Here is a 15,448-nt window from a genome sequence, read left to right as displayed (position 1 = left end):
CTTCTCTTGTCTCACTCTCTTTTTGACCCTCTCCAGTTTGGCTTCCGTCCTTTTCACGCAACTGAAACTGCCCTCACTTAAGTAACAAATTACTTACTCTCAGCTAAGTCCAAAGGTTACTTCTCCCTTCTCATAATCCTCGACTTCTCTGCTGCTTTTGACACCATCAATCATTTTCTTCTCCTCACCACCCTTCACTCCATAGGTCTTCGTGAAACAGCTCTCTCCTGGTTTGCCTCTCTGGCAACTCTTTTATTGTGTCTGCTTCTGACTCTTCCTCCCCCTTCCCCTTTCTATTGGAGTCCCATAAAGCTCTGTTCTTGACCTTTTGCTCTTTTCTCTCTACACCACCTCTCTCTGTGAACTCATTCAGTCATTTGGCCTTCAATACCACCTCTATGCTGATGACATGCAAATCTGTCTTTCCTCCCCTGACCTCTCTCCCCCCGTCTTAACAGAGGTATCTAGCTGTCTCTCTGCTGTAAATACCTGGAGGTCACAGCACTTCCTGAAACTCAACATCTCCAAATCCGAGCTCATCATCTTTCCTCCTGCCAATGTTGCTATCCCTCCCAATATTTCCCTCTTAGTTGACAATATCACTTTTTCTCCTGTCACCCAAGCCCACTGACTTGCAGTCACCCTTGACTCAGCCCTCAGCTTTACCCCTTATATCCAGTTCCTCACCAAATCATGCCACTTCTGCCTCCGTAACATTATGAAAATCAGTCCCTTCCTCTCTCAGGAAGCAACCAAAATCCTTGTTTATTCACTCATCATTTCTCGTCTTGATTACTGTAACCTCCTTCTCACTGCGCTTCCTCACTCTCACATTTCTGACCTTCAATCCATACAGAATACTATGGCTAGGCTCATCTTCCTCTCCCACCGTGCCTTTTCTGCTTCTCCTCTGCGTAAATCCCTTCATTAGCTCCCTATCCGTTTCAGAAATCAGTTTAAGCTCCTTACCCTCACTTGCAAATCCCTTACCAACATTAAAATTGTTTAATTATGTGAGCAAGGTTGAAGTCTAGAACCACTGGGATTTCATTTGTACCCAGAAATTGAACAGTATATTTGGATTTCTTCAAGGAAATTCTTATGCATCACTTGATAGTATGTCTCTATGTGTTTCTCTTGTACCATTCTCTCTCTAACCTAAACCAGTATAGGGTTAAGTTACATTCACTCTATAGGGAAGTGACTCCGCACATAGAAACCCCATATTACATGCTTATTGGTACATGTAACTATCATTGGTAAGGAATCAGCAGGGGAACACCATTTGGTGGCAAGGTCCATTGTGATGATGAAATTTATGGAGTGGTTTGTAGCTTTCATAAAACAATAGAAAACAGGTAGCAATGTATATATTGGTAGCACCCGGTAATCCATTGTTTTCTTTGTGACCACAGGTTAAGGGCCCACTTCTACAGGTCGCTGTGCTTCTTTGTTTGCTCCTATCACATTCCAGTCACATATTGCCTTGATCTGAGTTGTAAACTGAGATTTTCTAACCTCTCAGGTATATTTGAGAATGGAGATATCTTAATAGGAGCAGTTATGCCCTTCCATTCAGATACGGTACCCCCAAAAATAACCTTCACAGACTCCCCTCCAGAGGACACTTGTATCACGTAAGATTGCATTAATTTACCTCTTATATGAAAATATACCAGTTATTATTGCACTGTCTGTAAATCTCTGTTTCTTATCCTGCAGTTTTTTCTTACAAAGCTTTCAACAGTATCAGGCCGTGAGGTTTGCTTTAGAGGAGATTAATACAAATCCAGATATCCTCCCCAATACCACCTTGGGTTACCATGCATTTGATTCCTGCTGCGTCCTAAGAAAAGAGTTGGAGGGAACTTTGTGGATGGTTACGGGCCACACTCATGCAATACCCAACTACTGTTGTGGAGAAAAACCACCACTTGCCGGAGTCCTTGGCCATTCAATGTCCCACTACTCTATTTTGATGGCCCATGTGCTGGGACTGTATCACTATCCCCAGGTAATGTAAGTTTAAATTCCTTTGGAACTCTCCATCAAGCTAATATATAAAAATGCTTGACATACAGGACACTATTAGTTTCATTTCATAGGGGTGTGTAGCTTTAATCAATAAAACAACTACATTGTACAGATCACAGATTGTAATTTCTATAATTACTTGACAATCTTGCAATTGAGTACAACACCTCAAGAAATTGGCTGTGTGCCACTTGCAGCTAATTATAAATCCATAATGTAATCACAAGTTATGGTCTGAGTTGGCAACAGCCCAAGACAACTATCTGTGTAGGGCACCTAAATAACTGATTTTGGCTCACCATATAATCAGGAGTATTTATCTCATGATGTCACAAAAACATGCAGTATGGATGGGTTGGCTCTGCTGGATACTGTGATAGTGCTATATCAAGTGCACATTGGATGTGATGATGGATGTGTAAGCAAGTGATGCTTTGATACGCTTGTGATAAATAAAATAGTGTTATGAATACCCACTTATCAATACCAGACTTAAGTAATCAGTTTTGGTTAACTCTTCTGAATATTTTAGATAATGGTTACGTTCCCCTTAGCCCTACAAAACAATTATACACACTCTATAAGATTGTTTTATCAGTGCTTTAAACTGTTTTTACAGATCAGTCATTATTCCACCAGTGCCCTACTGAGTGACCGGACCCAGTTCCCATCCTTCTTTAGGACTGTTCCCAGTGATGCTTTTCAGTCAGTGGGCCTTGCTCAACTGGTGTTACATTTTGGATGGACCTGGGTGGGTTTAGTAGGTGAAGGAAATGAATATGGTCAACAAGGAATTCAGGTCATGAAGCAGGAGATCCTCAAGGCTGGAGCTTGTGTTGCCTTTACAGAATTCCTGATGCTTGATCGTAATGATGGAAATTCCCCTCATATCACTAGAATTATTAAAGAATCAACTGCTAATGCTGTAGTTCTGTTCTCCACATTCGTTTATCTTCCTCCACTTCTCAATCAGATGGTAAACCAAAATGTTACTGGCAAGATTTTTGTGGCCAGTGAAGCTTGGTCCACCTCCACAGAATTCTTAGCTGATAAATATTCCACTCTACTCTCAGGTTCAATTGGCTTTGCTTTCCACAGCTCAACAATTCCTGGATTGAAAGATCACCTCGTCCGAGTAAATCCTTACAATAATGTAGCACATAGTGTTACTAAAATATTTTGGGAAAAAACATTTGGATGCAAATTTATTGATGAGATGGACTTGGTGTCCTATGACAATGATACACACTTGTGTACAGGAAATGAGGACCTGAATAGCGTGAATAATGTCTACACAGATACCTCCTATTCTTATGATATATATACTTCAGTTCAGGTCATAGCTAAATCTTTACATGATCTTCATATGTGTCAGGAAGGGAGAGGACCGTTTCATAATGGAAATTGTGCACTCATTCATGATTTCAAACCATGGCAGGTAGGAATCTGCAATAAACATATAAGTATGCAATAAAGGCATATTGTGGACAAGCTATTAGTAAGGTGCCAAAAACAAAACATACATGTAATAAAATCTTTAAAAAAGGATGTAGTTACAATAAATGTAAAGTCATAGAAACATTGCTCCATCTAGTGATGTTTTATGTTTAATGGGGATTTCAACTTAAAAAACTAAATAACTTTCCTTACCAATAATAGTACTTTTTTTTTTTAAGAGCCGGCTATATTTATTAAGGTTTGAGCATTTACATATTGCTACTGAGCTATCTCTGCAGCAAGAAGGAACATTATGTGTTTCTGTGCTGGAATTCTGCTGTTATGGCAATAGCTGAGAAGTGCTGAAAGTGATCAGCTGAGGTATCAGTTATATATAAGTGCTGCAACTCTTATATATACAGCCAGTGGAGGGGATCTCAGAGTAGGAACCTCCACCAAATAAATATTATTTGCAAATTCAGACTTGTAAAGCTACAGTAGGCTCTATATTTACATGTTAAGCCAGCAATGGCCTTCTTGATGCAGAATTTCCATCACTGCTTTGGAACAGTATTTTTGCTATGTACCCATATTTGTGTATCTCTGTGAATGACTTAATGCTCTATTGTTCAAGACTTAAGTTTATTTTTGTAACCTTGTTTTATCAAAAATTTTCATTATATGCACATTTTTTCTCCAGTTTCCTATAAACTGTACATATTACTACAGTTGAGTCTTTCATGGTAAGCTTTGTGACTTTTGAGGATGGATACACCATGTCAAAGAACAATATTTATCACATTGACAGCTAGGTTTGGCAGTAGAGGGACATACCAGGCCATGAACACCTGCTTCTTGGTCTCCTGACAATTAATAAATATTGCAATTCACTAAAGGAATTGACCATCCACTTTAAATGATCTTTCCTTGTTTTTTCATCACAGCTGAGACATTACATACAGAATGTCCATGTGAAACTGAGTAATGGAAGAGAGGTCTTATTTGATAAGAATGGAGATGTGTCGGCAGTGTATGATATTGTTAACTGGCAGCTTGGAGCTGATGGGAATATGAAGCATTTCAAAGTAGGAAGCTATGATACTGCATTCACCAATAGGAACATCTTTACAATTAATAGCAGTGCCATAATATGGCCTTCAGGAAATAGCCAGGTACAGAATAACATGACTAAAATTCTACCCTTCCACTTGTGTCATGTTCTTATTGTTTGCTCTTCGTCTTCAATAAGGTTCCAACATCCATTTGCAGTCAGAGTTGTCTTTCGGGTTTCAGAAAAGTTGTTAGAAGAGGAGAACCTGCCTGTTGCTTCCAGTGTGTTCCATGTTCTCAAGGTGAAATCTCTAATCAGACAAGTAAGTAAACAAAGGTGCCTCAATCTTTTGTAAGGGAAATATATATTTTTTCTGATTATTTTATTTGTAATTTATAAAGCACCACCATATAATGCAGTGCTGCAACATTACTATGAGATGTACCAATGATACCACGGAAACCCTTGTTCACTCACTTATTATCTCTCGCCTTGATTACTGTAACCTTCTTCTCTCTGGCCTACCTGTTTCTCGCCTTGACCCTCTTAAGTCTGTCCTCAATGCTGCTGCCCGCCTCATTTTTCTCTCCCGCCACTCTATCTCTGAGGTCTCCCTTCAACAGTCACTACATTGGCTCCCCATACCCTACAGAATTAAATTTAAACTCTTCACCCTCACCTTTAAAGCTCTTAGTCAATCTTCCCCTCTCTACATCTCCAATCTCATCTCTACCTACACTCCTACCCGCTCCCTCCGCTCTGCCTCTGACCGCCACCTCACTACTTCACTGATCACCTCCTCTCACTCTCGTCTTCAGGACTTTGCCCGGGCTGCTCCCCTGCTGTGGAACGATCTTCCACGTTCCATCAGGTTAGCATCTACTCTCAAAGGCTTCAAGCGTGCCCTTAAGACTCATTTCTTTATTCAAGTCTATCAGTCCTCCTAACTTTCTTGTCCTGGCTCTCTCCCCTAGTTAGTACCCCCATTTATGTGTCTCCCCCTCCCTCTAGGTTGTTAGCTCTCTTGAGCAGGGCCCCCTTTCCTTGTGTGCTCCTTCTACAGTTCCTTTACCCTCTGTACCTCTTGGCCCTCTTCGCTAGCCCTGTTTTCCCTGTTTTATTAATCTTCGGCCTTCTTCTTGCTGATTTCTACTATCCCTTTCTCTATCTGTCAGATATAATCTGATTTGCTTTACCCTGTCACCTGTGTTTGTATATATTTGTGTATCATGTTGTGTCCTGGTTCTGTTTTCTGTATATGTAATGTATGGCACTGCGGACCCTTTGTGGCGCCTTATAAGTCAAAGATAATAATAATAATAATAATAATAATAATAATAATAATAATACATACCAGTAAAATTGAAAACAGAGTATAGAGGACTTGCTCTTGAAGATTAACAACCTTATGGTAAACTACTGTAGAAGTCAGACACAAGGGACTGCGAAATAGATTGGCTGATATTTACCAGGGACCGTTGCAAGGAGGTTTGGTCTTAGATGCTTCAGCCCCCCAGGTCGCGGTTCTCTGGGTGGGTGCCAAGTGAGACCGGATGGAGATGGACTAGGAGTTGAGTACAGAAGGTACTGGTTCTGGATGACCAGAGCTCATTAGCTGTGAAGCTATAAAGTCTTGGATCTGGCTATGACAGGTATAACAGGTATAGGATGTCTGGATAGGCAGATATATGTGGGAAGAATGCAGACACTAGGCTCCAGGTAGACAGGTGGCTGCATGTACATGTTGTCAGGATAGCCCGGTTAAGTTGAGAAGCTGAAGATGCTGGTTTTCCTAGTATGACAGATGACTGCAGGTACAATGTGCCTGGAAAGCTAGGTTTAGCTTGGAAGCTGGAGACACTGGTTTTCCAAGTATGATGGGTGACTGCAGGTAGAAGGTGTCTGAATAGGCAAGTTAACTGGGATGCTGGAGACGCTGGTATTGCTAGTATGACAGTTAACTTCAGGGAGCCAAATAATCCTCAACTGAATAGACTGAAAGACAAGAAGATCTGGGAATTCTGCAAAGGCACAGGTGCATTAATTAACTGAGAGGTAAGTGGGAGGGATAACTAACCAATCCAAGTTGACGGACGGGGTGTCTCAGTGGCGGGAGAAGAGACGGTGACCCCCAAGCGTACCTGGCCGGATCCTGGCAGGCTGGTTTGCAGGTCCGGTACGTGACAGCTACCATAAAAAGTGGATTTGCCAAATACCTTAACAAGTTTGAGAAACTGGAGGGTGGAGAGAGGAGCTGGGTAGCTGGCCAACAGAACATACTTACATGAGTCATAGTAAAAACTCCATCACAACATGGGAGAGAAGAGTAAAATGAATGATTGCGACATAAAATACACTAAATGGTCAGACATGTAGAAGGTAAAACTCAGGAAGACTCAGTGGCCTTGAGATTGTAGATGTTCAAAAAAAAGAAAGCCTGAAAGCACATTAGTGATTGCTAAAAGTCATATTAGTGAAGTGATGCAGGGCACAAATCAGATCGTAGAAGGTCAAGTACAGCAGATGATTTTTCTAAACTAGTACAGCTTGGCAAATTCATCAGTCAGACAGATGAAGGAAGAAAGAAAGGATTTGGAAAGTGAGATGGGCTTCTTGTAAATAACATTATTAAAACTGTCAGCCTTTATTTAAAAATGGTTGCAATGTGTGTGATAGCCTTAGAACTAAGTTCACAAAGGGTGGAGAATATAGTTAAAGGTAGAGAAAAGGAGCTTGGCTTTTATGGAGAGTGGATTAACAAGAGAAGTAACTCAGGTTTGATTGTCTTCATAGAGGAATCACAATTGTGATGGGCAGACTTCAAACTAACAAAATGTGGGACAAACTGTGATTTACACCAGTGACACACTCCACAGTATGAGAGCTCAATGGAAGACTCCTAGTTGTCTGTATGGCTGGACTGTTAAAAAGGAGAGAATACAATATCAAACAAGTTTTCAACCCAGTGAATGTGAGAGATAGTACACAAATATCACGGGAGAGTTTGGAGGAAGAAGAAGTGATGGGATTTATAATATGAATGTTCAAATCACTAAGCATGTTGAAGAAGTACCAAGTGGAAAGCAGTGAGAAACACGTTAAAAAATGCCAGGAAAGCATGGATGACTAGGAGGGCAGTAAATGAAAGATTTAGGTCAAAGGAGATAGAGTGTGCATTATAAGTGGAAAAGGAGAGAAATGATTGGAGCTGTGGAACTTGGTATGTGAAATACAGAGACACAAGAATGTCTACTGCACCTCCATGAATGTCACTTCATTTAGGTATGAGGCAGACATGGATTAGGGCAGCAGAAGAAACCAATGACAGAATCTAAGACCAGTGTTTCAATAAGAGCATGAAAAATAAAAAGTAAGAGACTCTACACTGGTGGAGTAAGTGGTAGTGATAGAGATAACTTTGTATAATAATGTACAGGATATCCATATGGCTTTGAAGAATAGCATTCCTGCTTTGGAAAGGAGAGGGACAAAAAAGTAATTTTTTATAACTGAGGCTATTGGAGTAGAGAGGGGGCATCAGATCTGGAAGCAGATGAGTATTCATTGGTACCATAAGCTGGGTTTATTAAGGTTTCACCCACATAACGTGATGGAAGAAGAGACAGAGAAATTAGATGAGATTGTGGTATATAGTAGAGATGGTCACTGACCCCCGTGTTTTGGTTTTGGATTCAGTTTTGGATCTGGATTACCGTCGTGTTTTGGTTTTGGTTTTGGTTTTGCAAAACCGCCAATGCGTGTTTTGGTTTTGGTTTTGGTTTTGTTTGGTTTTGTTTTGCTATTTTGTTGGAAAATCCATGTTTTTGGGCCTAAATTAACCCAATTTTGTGCTCCAACTGTTTTAGAGATAAGTAATCTAATTGTTGAGGTAATAAATCATCCAAAAAAACAGTTTAATTCTTCGCTGGTAGGCCTTCATTTATTCTACACACAAAACAGATTGTTTTCCTCTCCATCTATGCATATTGGCAATGCAGCCATCTTCTTTGAATGTATATTACACCCTACACTTATAGTTAAATATGTAAAGAAATGGAAAAAGCCAGTTTGGTTTCTGTCTCTCTAGGCCCCCCTCCACTTGTATAAAATACCAAAAAATTCAGCCGTTATAGACTGTACAATATTATGAGAAATGGACAAAGTCAGTTTGGGGTCACTCTGTCTATGACACCCTACCCTTAAGGATAAATTTCTTGACCTGCCTCTGGGATGACGATTCACCCCCAGCAGCAGCAACAGCAGCAGCAGAACTAACGCTTTCTTCAGAGGAATCAATAATAGTGCCGGAGTCATCCAGCCTTAAGTGGGATGCCAGGCTAACTCCGAGCGCTACTGAGGATATTGATGAGGATGGTGTGGTGGGTGTATTTTGTAGCCGTCGGTATGTCGGTGAGCGGAGGGTCTTAGCTGATGAGGGAGTGCTTGTATTCTTTTGGGAAGAAATTTCAGCTTTTCCCAACACTTTACCATGAACTCTCGTTAAATGGCGTAACATAGACGAGGTTCCAAAATGGTTAAGGTCCCTCCCTCGACTGACTGTGGCTTGACATACACTACAAATGGCTATACAATTGTTGTCTGGATTTGGGTAGAAATAATTCCACACATAAGAAGTGGATTTTTTTGTTTTATGCCCAGGCATGACAATGGCCTTTTTCTTGTCACGTGCCAGAACTGCTGCCACTGGTGCAGGACTTACACAAACAACCTCATCCTCATCAACAGCCTTATTAGTGCCCTCGTCGCCTACACAAATCTCCCCCTCATCCTCTTCTAATTCCAAAGTGGCATCCTCAATTTGGGTATCACCGGCTACACTCGGGCTATTAAGGCACACATCAGCAGAATGCTCACGATTAGACATCCCACTGTTGGATGGACTCTACACAGGGATTGTTGTCATTTGTGAATCAGAGCAAATATTGTCCTGTAATGCCTCACTGTTATCTTGCAGCTCGGCTTTGAAGCGTAACAGTAGTTGTGCACCAATTGTAGGCTGGGTAACTTTTTGGGATCTGCCACTAATAGCCAAAGGTGAAGGCCTCATTCTCTATTTGCCACTGCGTGTGTAGAATGGCATGCTTGCAATTATTTTTTTATCGTCACTTAACTTTTTGCTCAGTTACACTTCTTTTTCGCTTCAATACAGTAAATTTTTTTTGGGTTTTTGTTTTTTGCACTAATTTGGAAACACTCTGTTGTTTGACATCGCCTTGGCCAGATGACGTACTGGGAACACTAACATCAGGACTGGTGACAGAACTAGGTTGCTCATTCTGATCATAAGTGGACTGCTTTGAATCCATTCTGAGCGCAAACCACTGGGGAGTGCTAAAAAATATTTAGTAGATACTGCTGACAGATATGACTTTTGACAGCCAGAAATATTAATGCACAATTAGGGAGGACACCCCAAAAGCACTGAGGAGTGCTAAAAATTATTTAGTAGATACTGCTGACAGATATGACTTTTGACAGCCAGAAATATTAATGCACAATTAGGGAGGACACCCCAAAAGCACTGAGGAGTGCTAAAAATTATTTAGTAGATACTGCTGACAGATATGACTTTTGACAGCCAGAAATATTAATGCACAATTAGGGAGGACACCCCAAAAGCACTGAGGAGTGCTAAAAATTATTTAGTAGATACTGCTGTCAGATATGACTTTTGACAGCCAGAACTATTAATGCACAATTAGGGAGGACACCCCAAAAGCACTGAGGAGTGCTAAAAAATATTTAGTAGATACTGCTGACAGATATGACTTTTGACAGCCAGAAATATTAATGCACAATTAGGGAGGACACCCCAAAAGCACTGAGGAGTGCTAAAAAATATTTAGTAGATACTGCTGACAGATATGACTTTTGACAGCCAGAAATATTAATGCACAATTAGGGAGGACACCCCAAAAGCACTGAGGAGTGCTAAAAATTATTTAGTAGATACTGCTGACAGATATGACTTTTGACAGCCAGAAATATTAAAGCACAATTAGGGAGGACACCCCAAAAGCACTGAGGAGTGCTACAAAATATTTAGTAGATACTGCTGACAGATATGACTTTTGACAGCCAGAAATATTAATGCACAATTAGGGAGGACACCCCAAAAGCACTGAGGAGTGCTAAAAATTATTTAGTAGATACTGCTGACAGATATGACTTTTGACAGCCAGAAATATTAAAGCACAATTAGGGAGGACACCCCAAAAGCACTGAGGAGTGCTAAAAATTATTTAGTAGATACTGCTGACAGATATGACTTTTGACAGCCAGAAATATTAATGCACAATTAGGGAGGACACCCCAAAAGCACTGAGGAGTGCTAAAATTATTTAGTAGATACTGCTGACAGATATGACTTTTGACAGCCAGAAATATTAATGCACAATTAGGGAGGACACCCCAAAAGCACTGAGGAGTGCTAAAAATTATTTAGTAGATACTGCTGACAGATATGACTTTTGACAGCCAGAAATATTAATGCACAATTAGGGAGGACACCCCAAAAGCACTGAGGAGTGCTAAAAATTATTTAGTAGATACTGCTGTCAGATATGACTTTTGACAGCCAGAACTATTAATGCACAATTAGGGAGGACACCCCAAAAGCACTGAGGAGTGCTAAAAATTATTTAGTAGATACTGCTGACAGATATGACTTTTGACAGCCAGAAATATTAATGCACAATTAGGGAGGACACCCCAAAAGCACTGAGGAGTGCTAAAAATTATTTAAAAGATACTGCTGTCAGATATGACTTTTGACAGCCAGAAATATTAATGCACAATTAGGGCGGACACCCCAAAAGCACTGAGGAGTGCTAAAAATTAGTTGGTAGATACTGCTGACAGATATGACTTGTGACAGCCAGAAATATTTATGCACAATTAAGGAGGACACCCCAAAAGCGCTGGGGAGTGTCAAATAATAAGAAAAAATAATAAACCTCTATCCTCCTCTCTGCACTAGCGATTTTGGTTAGAGCAATTGCAAGAACAATATTGTATTCTCTGTCCCTGCTCTAATCAGCCTATGACTACACCCTGCTCTCTCCCTCTGTCAAATGGAGATGGATTGCTGTGGAGGCATGTATTTATAAAGTTGAAGTATCGCGAAAACCGAGCCCCGAGATCCGACGACGTCACGATGACGTTCGGCCTCGATTTGGATTCGGAACGGGCGGGAGAGTACCGAGCTGCTCAGCTCGGTACTCGGATACCCAAAGTTCGGGTGGTTTCGGTTCTCTGAGAACCGGACCCGTCCATCTCTAGTATATAGGGAAAAAAGTTTTCGAAGTAGTGAGATAAGTGGTAAGGAGAATATTGGAGGGAATCATAAACCACGTGTACCACTTCATGAGGTCTTCACTTATTGCAGCCCATTTACCAAGAACATGATATGTTCCACAGTACTCAATGCACAGTATTCATTTGCCCACAGGATTTTAATCATGGTAGTAATAGTTTATAAATTGCAATATTGTTGATGCCTGGGCAAAACAAGGAAGGAGGTAGCTGACAACCACAAGGGTAGCAGTATAAGTCCAAAATACAGGCCAAAGGTCAGGGCAGGCTGATTACAAGACATAATCGAAATTGAAAGTTCAGGACAGGAAGAGGTTAATGCAAATCCAGACACAGCTGATCAACAGGAAGATATTTTCATTACCAGAGTGGACAATAAGCACTGGCCAGTCTAATTAGCTGCATAAGCGCAGCAGATTCATCTGAACAAAATGCTAGATAGCTGCTGCTGTCTAGCAAATGGCTAGGTGCCGGCAATATGAAACAAAAAAGCTAGTTGCCATTACAGGGAAACCAAAAGTTCTCAAGGTGGCATCTACCGAGTCTTATTAGCTACAGAATGCTGGTTGTTGTAGCCAGATACGCGTTCAGTGGAGCTCATTGTCCACTGCCAAAATTAAACATTAAGTAATGTTTGGAGTTGATGAATGATTTGAACGATTAAAGCAAGGAGTGAGTGTATGGATGAAGGAGCGCTAGGACATTTAGAATGATTCTTGTTTCTTTGTTTTCATTTAGACTCAGATGATTGTCTAAAATGTCCTTGGAACATGTGGCCAAATCCCCAGAGAGACAGATGCATACCAAAGACAACAGAATACCTCTCCTATGAGGATGTATTGGGAGCCACATTAGCTACTGCCAGTGCCATCTCTGCCATCATTCCAGCCTCTATTTTGTGTCTCTTCTTCAGTAAGAAGAACACTCCCATCGTGAGAGCTAACAACTATACCCTAAGTTGCCTTCTGCTGGTTTCTCTTTCATTGTGTTTTCTATGTTCCTTAGTATTTATTGGTTATCCACAGCCAGAGAAATGCCTTATGAGACAGGTTGCGTTTGGCATGGTTTTTTCCCTGTGCGTTTCCTGCATTTTGGCTAAAACTATTATGGTGGTTTTTGCATTCATGGCCACCAAGCCAGGAAGCAGTTTGAGGAAATGGACAACACCTCAAGTGTCTTACATGATAGTATCTTTCTGTACCCTCATACAATTCATCTTATGTATACTTTGGATGTCTTTTGCTCCCCCATTCCCAGAAAACAATATTCAAACACAGCCTGCAGTTATTATAGTTGAGTGTAATGAGAACTCACCAGCTGCTTTCTGGTGCATGTTGGGATATCTTAGTTTTCTAGCAACCATCAGTTTTATTGTTGCCTTCCTAGCTCGGCATCTTCCTGACAGCTTCAATGAGGCCAAATTTATCACATTCAGCATGCTGGCCTTCCTCAGTGTCTGGGTGTCCTTCATCCCAGCCTCTCTCAGTGCTCATGGAAAGTATACTGTAGCAATGGAAATATTTGCAATATTGGCCTCCAGCTGGGCCCTAGTGATCTGTATGTTTCTCCCTAAATGCTTCATCATATTGTTCAGACCAAACAAGAACTCCAGAGAGCATCTTAAAATGGGAAAGAGTTAGACATAGTGGATAAAACAATTCTGAATTGACGTTAATCAATAAATGTTGTACCTGAATTGAATAAAGAAGCTTTGTCCTTGTAAATATGTCTCTAATTTGGATTCCATTGTCTTTTATGTGATAAAAAAAAGGGCCTGAGTCAATAAAACATGTAGCTGTTTGTTTTGAAAGTATCGTCTGCAAAATCCGCATGCGCAGGGCTGGGACATATGTCGGTCATGAGGCCCAGGACACTGAGTATGTGGACGCTAAGGATACTTACTCCAGTCTACGATTTTTGCGAGTGACTCAGGCGGGGGAGGGGCATGTGGCCATAGTCAAATTGCAATGGGGGCGTTCCTGTGCAGCAAAGTCCAAGTCAGGTTTAGGCGCATGCACAAGCAAGCAGGTTTCTAGGTGTAAAGTCTGTACCTGCTAGGGGTCTAGTTTAAATTCCATTTGTCAATCATAAACTAGCACAACTGCACACCGAGTGTTATGTACTGGAATTGTGAACTTTGCTTCCTACACCTGTATACTCTCTGCACATTAAACACTGCCCATTGGAGGATTCTCATTATGGTGCCATTTTGACTAAGTAGAATTTTCACATAATTAGTGTGCTGCATTGAATTAACTAGGTATTTATTTTTTTCCAGCACTACATATGAGTGTTTGTTTGGTTAATGTGTATGCCGTAGTAATGTGCCACATTGTCAATCTTTATTGTTTTTCAATGTTAAGTGCCTGTTTTGTGCCCGTTTAATAGGAGTTAACATTTTTTCATTGTTATTGATTTTTCTCCTTACAGTTCCTCCAAGTTTTCCCAATGCATTTATATTTTGGTCTTCCTTATTTTAAATTTTTAAATTTTTATTTTGTTTTACAGTTAGATAATGAGACTTGCAAGCCCACTTGCAGGTGTGAGTATATTTGCAATCTTTAATGTTCAAACAGCTGAAAAACTTTGCAAGCCATGAGGTATGTGATTTTTGGAGACCTTCGTCCTTCTTTCTCACTTGTAGTGTTTCTCTGAAATGGCTGTGGCCCAGGTGGCAGAACAGGAGGGCAACAGCCGTCAACGCCTCCAAAATCAGCAACTGGTGCATCGTCAACAGCTCAGGAAGGGTTTCTTCAGCCACTTTCTGATATCTGATGCTGAGTTGGTCCGTGGCTATATCATCATGGACACCCTGCAGAGTGACCTAGCGCCAATGCACAACATCGCAAGAGCAATACTACCATTGCACAGTATTACAGTATCACGCCACTGGGTATTTCCAGACCATAGTGGGATTCACATCCAGGATATCCCAGAAGTCCTTCAGCCGGGTGCTGAAGACTGTCCTGCGCGTGTTTTTGTCAATTCATCCATCTTCCACTCGATGAGGGGTCCCTTGTGCCAATAAGGTAGCAGTTTGCCACCATAGCGGGCTTTCCGCACGTCATAGGGGCTGTAGATGGAACACATGTAGCTCTGGTCCCATTGGATGGCTATACTTCAATTTATTGAAATCAGAAGTATTTCCACTTAACAAATGTCCAGCCTATATGTAATCCCTCTCTCCTCATTTGAGGCCTGGTAGCTGTGTGGTCAGGTAGTACATATAGCTTCTTTGCCTTCTGGCAATGAGAGATGTGGCAAAGATTGCAACAGAGGCAAGAGGGTGCAAGGAGATATGGTGACTCGTGGCTATTAGGCACTGTTTCCATTTTTAAAAATGTTTATAATTTAGCTTTTTTGGTCAGAACACCCTTGCTATATGCTGTACTTCGAACTAGAAGCCAGACCATAATTTGTTAATTAGTACACCATTGGCAAATATATTGCATGTAATAAAGGCAGTTTTTATGGGGTTAATTTTTTTTCTTACGGATACTGGCAGATTAGCATGGAGCAGTCAAATATGTTTCTCCTTTATTTTTAAGCGTAATGTTTCCCTACATATACCATATGTCCAGCTTCCCCAAA

General features: G+C 40.9%; 1 protein-coding gene across 1 annotated transcript; it reads left to right on the top strand.

Annotated features, from left to right (window-relative positions):
* Positions 1–1,563: 1,563 nt before the first annotated feature.
* On the top strand, positions 1,564–13,497 carry LOC142149548 (vomeronasal type-2 receptor 26-like). Its single transcript, XM_075204877.1, has 7 exons — positions 1,564–1,637; positions 1,723–2,014; positions 2,654–2,900; positions 3,108–3,169; positions 4,416–4,643; positions 4,721–4,844; positions 12,596–13,497. Exons 1-7 carry the CDS (start codon positions 1,564–1,566, stop codon positions 13,495–13,497), a joined length of 1,929 nt encoding a protein of 642 aa, XP_075060978.1.
* The last annotated feature ends 1,951 nt before the right edge of the window (positions 13,498–15,448 follow it).

This window comes from Mixophyes fleayi, chromosome 4 (assembly GCF_038048845.1).
Source record: "Mixophyes fleayi isolate aMixFle1 chromosome 4, aMixFle1.hap1, whole genome shotgun sequence".
Taxonomy (NCBI): Eukaryota; Metazoa; Chordata; class Amphibia; order Anura; family Limnodynastidae; genus Mixophyes; species Mixophyes fleayi.
This window is presented reverse-complemented; position numbering and strand designations above follow the sequence as displayed.

Excerpts from the sequence above, each read along its gene's own strand:
- LOC142149548 (XM_075204877.1), top strand. The coding sequence starts at position 1,564 with ATGCCCTTCCATTCAGATACGGTACCCCCAAAAATAACCTTCACAGAC. Across the intron at positions 3,170-4,415 it reads TGAAAGATCACCTCGTCCGA|CTGAGACATTACATACAGAA; the intron begins GTAAATCCTTAC and ends TTTTCATCACAG. Across the intron at positions 4,644-4,720 it reads GGCCTTCAGGAAATAGCCAG|GTTCCAACATCCATTTGCAG; the intron begins GTACAGAATAAC and ends GTCTTCAATAAG.